Below are 12,132 nucleotides of genomic sequence, written 5' to 3'. Positions count from 1 at the left end.
ACCATTTTAAATTTTATTGTCAATAATTTTTATTTTTTGGGGGAGGGGGTAAACATTTTTTGGGGTCCCATTTTTACACCTTTTGCCTTACAGTATATATATTATAGTAACTTCCTCTGGTCGCTACGATTGCGGCGCAGCGCTACATGGATTTTTTATCGTTTTTTTTTATTATTATTATTATTATTATTTAGACTTTATGTAATTTTTTTTTCCAGTTCCCACTAGGGAACTTAAAGCTGCAATCATTTGATTGCTTCCGTAATGCTTAATATTCTGAACAATCATTTCTTGCAGTGTTGTGCTATATTCACAAAGAGGTTTTTAAAAACATTCAATTTTATAAAGTGGAAAAAGTTGCAAGAAACTTTTTTTTTTTTCTTTTTGTATTGGAGAGTTTTTGAAGGAGTTTTTGAAAAACATTTTTGCAGCCTTTTGATTGGTTGGGATTCCATCAGAATCCGTTTCAAAGAGGTGACATGCACTGATTTATTTATTTATTTATTTTCAAAAATCTTTTCAGGAAAAAAAAAATGCTCAAAATTGCATATGGATAGATTTTTTTTTTTTTTTTTAATGAAAAAAAGTCTTCCAAGCATTTTTGGAGCCATTTGTAGGATGATTTTGGTGCAGATCTGAGCCGACAAAAAAAAATCTCCTTCTGAACAAAGCCTTATAATCTATTAGCCAATGCTTTTGGCAGACCCCCCAAATCAGCATAGGAAGCCCACAAGATCAAATCACTGGCCCCTACTGGACAGACAGAGCCCCTTACTCCTTTCAAGTGTCTAAAACAATGGCGTCCCCCTTGACTGAGTCAATAAGAGAAGGTTGAGAGGCCGTGATGTGAAGCTTCTCTGATCCGGGAGTGTGGCTGTCAGTCAGGTACATACACACTACGGTGCAGTTTCTGTAGGTAAACCCTTCTCTTTTGCTGGTCCGGGGCGGCCCTTTTAAGGATTAAATCCTGGCATACCATCTTGTACATATCCGGGGACATTTTTAAACTCTGACCGAGGCCTTAAACTGGGGGCTGCAGTCAATCCCTTGATTGCGGAGGACTTTGTTCACTGTGCGTTTAAGAATAATTAACACATTGCAAGCCAAAAAAATGTCCATCTTGTGCAATAAAAAAAAAATACAAAGGTGCGGGTCCTGGTAAATCATGAAAAATTGCTATAAGAAATCAATATGCAATTCATCACATCAGACAGCAGGGGGCAGACACAAGCAATGAATAAACACTGGAATGTGATTGAAGAAGTATTATGTGCATATAACATAAGATAATGGAGGGGCGGCCGGGTGACCCTGGTCCTTTCGCGAGCAGTCAGCTGGCCAGTAATGTAAACTGGGGTCACTTAATCCCTCGCTATGTGACAGAGTAATTGGTCTTCTCTGAGACAAAGCTCTTCACAGCCGCTCTGCTATGTAGGGAGAACTTTATACAACAAGTCATGTACTCTTGTATAAAAATACTGTGTAGATCTGTCTCTTGGTCCGGGCTATTTAAGGCTGAAATACAGGCCACAGGATAAAGTGATGCTGCTTAGGTGCCATTTTTCTGCTCCCACTCCTGCAAAAAACATTAAAAAAAATTAATGAATACAAATCTATTTTTTTTTTTTTAAATGTTCAGTTGTAGTTTTAAAGAAAAAAAAAACAACTAAAATTGTGGAATGAGTGCATTTCTCTAGAATGACCACCAGAGGGAGCAGTTTCTTCTTGACACATAATGCTTCCATCATTTTCCCCGTGATTGCTTCCTTGTTGCATCAGCTGCAGAGCGGCACCACATGTGTCAGCTAAACCCGGAGTAACCGTCACACATCAAACTAGGTCAAGATGATCAAAATGGGTCTACTCCCAATATCCCAGCAGCACTCATAGAAACCTTAGGTTTGTGCATTGATTCTATCAGATTTGCAAAATCCTATAACCTACAACAAATGAGAGGACGCCAGTCTGGAGGCAGAGAGGGCCGGCGTCTTCTGCCATAAGCATCAGATGGCCGCAGCTTTTACAGTGGCGGCTCCTGCCCTGCACTGACACACGGGGTTAAATGAAAAATGTATGTGGTAGTGACTATGGGGCAAGTCACTCTGGAGAGAATGGGAGGTGCTGACATTCTGTAAAAAAAACACACCGCTCCTTTAACCCCTTTCTGTTTGGCCAATTTTAACTTTTACACTTCAATATTTTCCTCCAAGAGCCAAAAACCTTTACTTTTTCCCACCATCGGGCATGTATGAGCACTCACTTTCCATAGAAGTATATGGAGCAATGGTCATGTATGCATACTCCCGTCCCATAGAAGTATATGGAGCAGCTGCCATGTATGTGCACTCCCGATCCATAGAAGTATATGGCGCAATGGTCATGTATGTATACTCCTGTCCCATAGAAGTATATGGAGCAATGGACATGTATGCATACTCCCGTCCCATAGAAGTATATGGAGCAGCTGCCATGTATGTGCACTCCCGATCCATAGAAGTATATGGCGCAATGGTCATGTATGTATACTCCTGTCCCATAAAAGTATATGGAGCAATGGACATGTATGCATACTCCCGTCCCATAGAAGTATATGGAGCAGCTGCCATGTATGTGCACTCCCGATCCATAGAAGTATATGGCGCAATGGTCATGTATGTATACTCCTGTCCCATAGAAGTATATGGAGCAATGGACATGTATGCATACTCCCATCCCATAGAAGTATATGGCGCAGCGGTCATGTATGTGCACTCCCGATCCATAGAAGTATATGGAGCAGCTGCCATGTATGCGCACTCCCGTCCCATAGAAGTAGACGGAGCAGCGGTCATGTATGTGCACTCCCGTTCTATAGAAGTATATGGAGCAATGGTCATGTATGCATACTCCCGTCCCATAGAAGTAGATGGAGCAGCTGCCATGTATGTGCACTCTCGATCCATAGAAGTATATGGAGCAGCTGCCATGTATGCGCACTCCCGATCCATAGAAGTATATGGAGCAATGGTCATATATGTGCACTCCCGTTCCATAGAAGTATATGGAGCAATGGACATGTATGAGCACTCCCGTTCCATAGAAGTATATGGAGCAATGGTCATGTGTGCATACTCCCGTCCCATAGAAGTATATGGAGCAGCAGCCATGTATGTGCACTCCCGATCCATAGAAGTATATGGAGCAGCTGCCATGTATGCACACTCCCGATCCATATAAGTATATGGAGCAGCTGCCATGTATGAACACTCCTGTCCCATAGAAGTATATGGAGCAGCAGCCATGTATGTGCACTCCCGTTCCATAGAAGTATATGGAGCAGCGGCCATATATTTGCACTCCCGTTCCATAGAAGTATATGGAGCAATGGTCATGTATGCATACTCCTGTCCCATAGAACTATATGGAGCAGCGACCATATATGTGCACTCCCGTTCCATAGAAGTATATGGAGCAATGGTCATGTATGCATACTCCCATCCCATAGAAGTATATGGCGCAGCGGTCATGTATGTGCACTCCTGATCCATAGAAGTATATGGAGCAGCTGCCATGTATGCGCACTCCCGTCCCATAGAAGTAGACGGAGCAGCGGTCATGTATGCGCACTCCCGTCCTATAGAAATAGATGGAGCAGCAGCCATGTATGTGCACTCCTGTTCCATAGAAATATATGGAGCAGCGGCCATGTATGAGCTCTCCTGGTCCAATACACAGGGGGGATACTCTTGGGATCAGTGGGGTCCCAGGGTCAGACCTCCAGCAGACATTAGGATGGATGATGACTGATGGGGCATCCCCTGGTATTTCCTTATCCCTCTTACCTTTGCCTTCCTGAGCACGTGGCCTCGTACCGGGGAGTTATGTGCAGCCGGCTGTCTCTTTAGTGCTGTGGCGCTGTTCACGGGTAGGGAGCACTCGGCATCGCTGGTGTCACAGCTGGAGATGGGAGAGTTCTCCACCGTCCGATGCCGGAGCACTGGAGACTGCGGGGGAGAAGCCATGTTACGGGAGAATGCTCCATATAACCCTTCAGAAAGCTGAATTATCTACGTTATTCATCTTATACTCAGAACTCTGTCATTTTCATCCCATATAATACCGCCATATAGTGTGAACATAAACTGCCAAAATATTAAATGATGTGTTCATATAATCGGCAAATATTAAAGTGTGACTGTCATTTCAGAAAACTTCTTTTAAGTTTTTATTACCTGTGGCCTTGAGGTCCCGTTCTTGGGTTCTATAGCGAGCCCGAGTGTGATCCCCCCGGCCATGGCTTTCTTCAGGTTTTCTTTCACCTCCGTCAGCTCCAGCTCCAGGTTCACCCGCTCCGTCTCCTTCACTTTGCACTCTTCTTCCAGCTTCTTTAACTTGTCCTCCAGCATTGCCTGAGATTTCCTCCCTGGAACCAATGAAAAAAAATTATCTATATTACTACGGCCTGAGCCATTACTGCAGGAAAGAAAAAGGATCTGAACACAGCGCCATCGATAGGATGCTTCTGGTACAGCAGTTCAGCCCCATTCGCATGTAAGCACAGGGGTGAGTAAATAGTAATCACAAGAATCCTACAGCACACAATGGTCAGATCCAACACAGGTGAGGTTCATATCACAATCTCCAGCAAAAAATCCTCTGTATAGTAAGTGATAAAGCTCTGGTTACCAGCAGTCACCACCAGGGGGAGCCCACTCCATATGCATTTATATGGATCTCAATGGGAGAGGATACAGCATGCTCCCCCTAGTGGCAGCTGCAGGTAAATACTATTATGTTGGGGGGTGGAAGTAGAAGTCGCTCTGTGCCCTCATCACGAATCCCATAGCAGTTGTGAATGGCTTAGCTATTAAAGGTGACATAATGACTATTGCATACCCTGGTATATGTCTGGTCTACACTGCATGCACAAGGTTCGTTAAGTCAATGGATGAGGATCAGCAGTACACAGACAGGAGAACCACCCGAGTACTCAGAGAGCGGAACCACCCGAGTACACAGAGAGCTGGACCACCCGAGTACACAGAGAGCGGAACCACCCGAGTACACAGAGAGCGGAACCACCCGAGTACACAGAGAGCGGAACCACCCGAGTACACAGAGAGCGGAACCACCCGAGTACACAGAGAGCGGGACCACCCGAGTACACAGAGAGCGGGACCACCCGAGTACACAGAGAGCGGAACCACCCGAGTACACAGAGAGCGGAACCACCCGAGTACACAGAGAGCGGAACCACCCGAGTACACAGAGAGCGGAACCACCCGAGTACACAGAGAGCGGAACCACCCGAGTACACAGAGAGCTGGACCACCCGAGTACACAGAGAGCGGGACCACCCGAGTATACAGAGAGCGGGACCACCCGAGTACACAGAGAGCGGACTATCCGAGTACACAGAGAGCGGGACCACCCGAGTACACAGAGAGCTGGACCACCCGAGTACACAGAGAGCGGGACCATTGCAGGCTCCATTATAGCGTACTGGGAGTTACAATCCATTGTGGGCCCCTACCTGCGTTGGCTTCTATGGCCGCCTTGGTGTCCCGCTTCTCTTTCCGGAGTTGGGCCAGTCTGTTCCTCAGAGCCTCCTTCTTCTTCAGTAGTTCTTCCTCTTTCAGTTGTAATCTCTTAGCGTCGGCCTCAACTCGGTTCTTCCCATATTTATACTGCTCAGCGTCTGCAAGAAAGAGGCATTACTACTGGATGCCAAGATACTGCCGTGACCATCCTGCTTAAAAGGGATTGTCCACCTTCTTCTACCTAATGCATGCATTTGGGGCTAAACAATAAAGAAAACATTTTTGCAATTGGGTTTTATTAAAAATTTTGCACCATTTGACTTTTGTGGTCTGTGATCAAAAATCAGAAAGGAGCTCAGAAAAAGACTGATCGTTATAGTGAGCTCACTGATGGGTTCTAAGTTAACTCATCTACTGCCAGCAATGGAGGCTAGAAAAGGAAGAACAATGCAAAACTTTGTATAGAACCAAATGATTTTTAGCCCAAAATGCATGCAAAATACAAATACAATACAAAATACATTTAAGTTAAATGCAGTCCTAAAAAGTTAGACAAACCCAGGTGGCAACAAATGCCAGCATTTTCCTTTATGGATCCAGCTGGGGTGAAACTACAGCCCCCATCATGTCCTGACTGGTCCCGTAACATCCTGCAGGTCGCTGACCCCTGCTATAGAGATTAGACGACTGTCCCCTTATATTCAACCAGAATTCACTGATAAAAATTCATAGTAAAAAGTTACTGAACTCTTTATTACACAGTAATGAAAGGGTCATTACATTTAACACAGATAACAGCGTTATTCAGAGTGACGCGTCGCATGGTGATAGGTGTGTGATGCTGAACTTCAGCAGATGTTTTCTCCAGGGACTTTATTTATTCATTCATTTATTTTTTTGCCTAAATGCATGTGGTTTAAGCTAAAAAAAAAAATATATATATATATATATATACACACATATATATAATTTTATTTGTATTATTATTACTATTATTGTATTATTATTTATTAATGTTTACTTATTTTGTATTAATATTTTTATTATTTTTGCTATTATTTTATTAGCATTTATATATATATATATATATATATATATATATAAAATAACAATGCTAATAAATATAATAGTAAAAATAATACAAATATAAAAAAATACAATAAATAAATAAAATTATACATGTATGTATATTTCGTAATATTGTATTTTTTTTATATTTGTATTATTTTTACTATTATATTCATTAGCATTGTTATTATATATATAATATATATATAAAATGCTAATAAAATAATAGCAAAAATAATACAAATATTAATACAAAATAAGTAAAAATATTAATAAATAATAATAATAATACAAATAATAGTAATAAATAATAATACAAATAATAAAAAAATACAAAAAAAAATACTAAAAATAATAATAACATTTGCAAGTGTGTTTCAATTACAATTTTGCACTGTTTGGCTTTTCCAGGCGTTCTGTTACCCTGTGTCAGCGAGCTCATTCAGGAAGTTTACAACTCTCATCTGTGCTTTCGGAACTTTCTTGGGTAATTTATGACCACATTGAAGTTCAGCTAAACTTTCATGCGGTGTCTATGGTCATAAATCAGCACAGAGGAACTCAGGAAGAAGAAAACAGATAAAAGATTTACAGAACTCACTGGTGGATATTTAGTTAACTCAGAGCCTGTAAAATCAAAACAGTACAAAATTATTCGTGAAGCCCAACTGAAGAAATTGTTTGTAGCTCAAAATACACAGAAGTTCTTCCTTGAAGACGTTCCTATGCTCTAACACAAGGAGCGGTGACTTACTGGAGCTGCTGCGCTTCACGGTGCTGGCCGGCAGCGGCTTCCTCGGCTGGATGCCGGCGATCCTGGATTTTGATGCGATGCCGTTAGATGCTATCGGAGGCTTCTTACTCCTGAGCTGCAGAATAAAGTTATATGTCATGAAATCCATTCATTTTAAAGAATAAACTTGATATGAAGTATATTATTATTATATCCATATTCCATATTATTTCTTCCCATCCTTTACTTTCCATATATTGATTTTCAGTATATAGAGGCCCCTTGCTGCGTTTAGACATGGAATACTCGCTCCCGATGTACCAGAATACCCTGAATAAGGAGCTCACGGGGTATGTAGGGTGGAAAGTGAATGGTAACACAAAAGACAAAAATTGCCGTACGATAGCATTCGATATTACGGATACGCTGCAATTCTGTAACATGGGTCATTGTAAATGGTCTTTAAATTATTACCGTGAAAAAGAGATTGTACACGGAGGACGAGTGAGGAGAAACAAAAAAATCATCCCACTTTTCTGGATGAAACTCTGAACAATTTTTATACACTCATGTGAACCTGGCCTTATTCTGAACTATTAATGCACCTAGTACGGAGACTAGGGGGGTCCGGCTACCGGACATCATGTCACCCCCACCCCCTAATCAGGGAGTGTGCTGTTCCCCCATGAGGGCCTCTTTATGACAGTCACATAATCGCTCTCAAAGGCATCATATGGTGCAGAGCAAGATAGCAATGGAGGCCGGAATAGAGGCCTGTCCTCATCAGCGCCGGGCCCCTCCAGCTTTTGTAATGGTCACAATGATAGCAGGAAATGTGTCAGGAGACCATATGGGTAACACCAGGAAGAGACCGTCATGAGGGAACATCACACCAGTCCTACTCCCGGGATCATGGTGCAGGGTGGCATAGCTTATGGTATCCGGACCCCTCTAGTCTTCATCCCAGGTACATTAACAGCTCGGTGTCGCATTGATTTGGACATGGAACCAGAGATACGGCCATTTCTTCAGAGTGTCCCAGGAGTCATTTTTTCGCATGATCCGAATATCGGATACAAGTGAAGCAAACAGAGTCTGTCCGAGGGGGAAGGAAAAAAAAAAAATCGGACCTGTGCACAGCCCCATAGAAAAACATTGGTTTGAGTGGGATCCGACATTTTGTAGGATCGCACTCAGGCTGAATGTAGGGTCATCTGCACGAGCCGTTGGGATAACGGTATGGAGCACGCTGCCTGCTTTACAGTAAGACTATCAGGACATCATTAATAATCTCCAGTGGCGGATAATGAAGTTACAGGGGATAATATCAGTCTGCGGCAGATTAGAAGAGACGTCCAATTACAAAGCTTATAATGAATTTATGTCATTGGAAGTCATTATGGGACAAGGAGCAGAAGACTCCACTTTCCTCGGGATTTGATCAGACATTATGGAAGAAGCAGAGGACACGGATCCACTTTCTTATTACTTAAGACTGTGACCCCATTGGGTGCACACACTGACAAATGCAAACACTGACCACCGCAGGTTTCTTCTGCCCCTCATCCTACCGACATTTCACTACCGTGAAGACGCTTTTTTACAAAAGAGTCAAAAAATTCCGCACTCCGGTTATATGAAAACTTTGGTTTTATCGGAGGTCGCCGTCTCCCCGGCCGCTGCTGTGCAGGTGGGAACGTGTTATGTCGCTTTATTTGCGACTGCGGTGAGAAAAACAATAGTGACTCCACTTGTGATTTGCATGAAAAAAAGAGCAGCAAGGGGCGATACGTTGGTCTGAGGTTGTGTCTGGTGCCAAAATTTATCAAAGGTGTTGTGCGCAGGATGGAGAAAGTGTTTTGTGGTGAAGATGTGTATATGAATGGATAGAAGTGCAAGTGTCAGCCACAACGAAGGAGCCGGCGCCCGTCCACGACTGATGACAACAAGGAGTGTGCACAAGTGACGGTGCAAGATGTCCTCTGAAAAAAGCCCTACGGAAACCAAAATCTGAAGAAGAGGGGAAGACCGTGGTCAAAGTGTATTAAAAATGGGGAGATTACGTTGAAAAATTATGTCGCTGTCTTTCTGAAAGACCATACTACAGCTAGAGTGCGGATTATTTGTGACTAACCCTTGCATTTTAAAGAGGTCCTCCCTCCACTTTGGACAATAAATACTCATACTAGAAGGGTTCCTTGATCATAAGTAGATCGCAAGGGGATCTTCAGTGATCAGCTGTTATCTTTAGAAAACTTGGCAATAAGTGTGCAATTTCCCTGCAACGCCTCCAGAGGGCAAATAAAGCATTACACACTTCTCATGAAATATTATGGGTTGTCTGTGTAATGCAGGACAGGACAGGGCCTCCAGAGGGAGAGGCGCTCTTTGTAAAGAGATGAGGATCCTAATCAGAGGCTCAAAAGCCTTTTACAGGATAAAATATGAGCTCCATAGTTCTCTTGGCTGCATTTAAGAAGATAAGAGATGAGCAAATACATTTGCAGGATCCTCGACCGGCATCCAGTCTGCACTCCGGGGCAGCCGGACCAGAGCGGTGGAGACTTCCTCAGCCAGCACTCCATCACAAGAGGCTTCCAGGATGCTGACATCTACTAGACCACTGCAACATCACGACATGGGGGCACAATACACGTCATGAGGCTTCACATGACGTCACGCTGTCGCCTGGGTGTTCAGGATTTCGGCATTCATGTGCCGGACTAAGAAGTTTGCACTAACTACTGCCACGGAGTAACAAAGTAAACGCCAGACCAGGGTAGTGCAAAGCTTTGTGCTCCTCTCTAATAAACTCTATCTATGAAATATAGTAATTGCCTAAAAACCATTGGGCACTGCATTGGGCATTGCATTACATTGGGCATTGCATTACATTGGGCACTGCATTGGGCATTGCATTTGGCATTGCATTTGGCATTGTATTGCATTGGATTGGACACTGCATTGGGCATTGCACTGTACTGCATTAGATTAGACACTGCATTGCATTGGGTACTGCATTGCATTGGACACTGTACTGCATTGCATTGGGCACTGCATTGCATTGGGCATTGTACTGCATTGCATTGGGCATTGTACTGCATTGCATTGGGCACTGCTTTGAATTGGGCTCTATTTTGCCAATATAGGGAAAAATGAGAAAAATTAGCATTATGAAGATATACATGACTATACAGAATAAGATCTCAGATGCCCAGACCATTCACCATTGGTTTAGGAGTCACAGCAGACGTTAATGTCACCTACCCCCGAAGCATGTGCCCCAAGCACGCAGCCATACACATGCAGGAAAGACAAGACACGTGCAGTACCTGAGAAGCGGAGCCGGGGGACGCCCTCCCCGTATTAGGAGAGTGGTTAGTGACAGACGCAGAGGACAGACTGGATGATGAGACAGGAGATTTGTAGTGGTTAGGAGAAAGTTTCTCAGAGGAAAACCTATTGGGCTTTTTGTCAGTCGGCAGGTTGCGTGCAAAGATTTTTGGAGATGGTAAGTTATCGTACACATCTGCCTCATCATAGAGCACCTCTTCTCCTTTCTGCCTGTTATAGGAATAGTCCTCGTCCGGCCTCCACTGTAAATACACACAGCTTCACTATTAGGCAGAGGAACATGTAGAAGACAGAAGAAAACAAGGGACAAACAGTGCACAAAGCCACAGACCCCAAGACCCTACATTTGCAGAGAAGGATAACCAGGGGGATGCAGCTGCCAAAACCCAAGGACATCCCCTGCTGGAGCAGTGTGGCACTCAGCCAAGGCAATACTCATAGGGCCGGGTCCTAGAAGGTGAGGGTGGCCATATACATCGGCTCTACCCATGGCTAATAGAGGACAGGTCCCATGCAGGAATCTCCACAGGGCAAGTTGGAAGTCTAATGGTGTTCTTGGGACACCCAAAACATAAGCATCCATCTCTATACGTGACACAGCCCACGAGCGCCCCTGCTGCCCGGTACACCAAGGCTGTCAGTCACCAATGGTGCGGAGAAGGAAAAACGCTCAACAGCACGGCCTCAACGCATGTCTTCCTCCTACCCCCATGACAGACCCCACTGGTTTATTAGGATGTTCGGTATTGGTGTATCAGTATTTTTTGACAAGACTGCGCTATTCTTGCCATTAGAAGAGATCTCAATGGACCCCATGGTGTCTTCCCAAAAGCAAAAAAGACCCCAGAAGAGCGACATCTTCTGGACGCATCTCTCCTTACCAATCCATTAATGCAAGGGACGTCATCATAGTGAAGAGCCGCTCCGCTGGGGCAGGAGTAGCCATTTGTGGGAGCTTCACGATACGGGTTAGTGGATATAACTCTTCTGTTCATAAAACTGAAAAAAAAAAACACAAAGAGGAAGAGGTATTAAGAGAAGATGACGCTCACGAGACCCCACTCCAACCATGACTATGGGCAGGGGGTGGTAATGTCACACCAGTGCATACATGTGTAGGGTTAATAGGTTTCTACACAAATATATATACTTTAGAGGATGAGATAGACAGAGAGCACCGGCCATCACTGTGCGATCGGTCACCCCGGTAGCCCCCTAATCTTTCCCACATCTATACTACTGAGTGATTACATACACTACATTTTTCCTGTTTACAGCGCCTCTCTTGTCTGTGGACTGTTGTTGGTATTGCAGATGTTTAGGAAAACAATAAGTTTAGTCACCCTCCTCAGGTCCAGCGCTCTGCAGCTAATCACAGAGCTCAGCGGCTCTGAGTGTTTAGTGCCGTCAACTCGGGCAGAGCCACAGAGCTCACAGATTGGCTGCAGCGCTGTTGAC

The 12,132-nt window shown here is 43.8% G+C and overlaps 1 protein-coding gene across 4 annotated transcripts in view; it reads right to left on the bottom strand.

Moving 5' to 3' along the window:
* Positions 1 to 305: 305 nt before the first annotated feature.
* The window catches only part of AFAP1 (actin filament associated protein 1), a 119,275-nt gene continuing 107,448 nt past the window's right edge, over positions 306 to 12,132 (bottom strand). For 3 of the 4 annotated variants that reach the window (XM_073647863.1, XM_073647872.1, XM_073647881.1), the window contains exons 12-18: positions 11,556 to 11,673; positions 10,653 to 10,916; positions 7,342 to 7,456; positions 5,513 to 5,677; positions 4,212 to 4,402; positions 3,822 to 3,983; positions 306 to 1,576 (exon numbers count right to left, since the gene is read on the bottom strand). In XM_073647863.1, the coding sequence (XP_073503964.1) occupies positions 1,550 to 1,576; positions 3,822 to 3,983; positions 4,212 to 4,402; positions 5,513 to 5,677; positions 7,342 to 7,456; positions 10,653 to 10,916; positions 11,556 to 11,673 (1,042 nt within the window). In that variant the 3' untranslated portion in view covers positions 306 to 1,549. The remainder of the gene's footprint in view (positions 1,577 to 3,821; positions 3,984 to 4,211; positions 4,403 to 5,512; positions 5,678 to 7,341; positions 7,457 to 10,652; positions 10,917 to 11,555; positions 11,674 to 12,132) is intronic. The other variant, XM_073647889.1, reaches the window with a different exon arrangement.

Source organism: Phyllobates terribilis, unplaced genomic scaffold (genome assembly GCF_046119375.1).
Source record: "Phyllobates terribilis strain yellow unplaced genomic scaffold, ASM4611937v1 Scaffold_1__5_contigs__length_1240528914, whole genome shotgun sequence".
Lineage (NCBI taxonomy): Eukaryota > Metazoa > Chordata > Amphibia > Anura > Dendrobatidae > Phyllobates > Phyllobates terribilis.
This window is presented reverse-complemented; position numbering and strand designations above follow the sequence as displayed.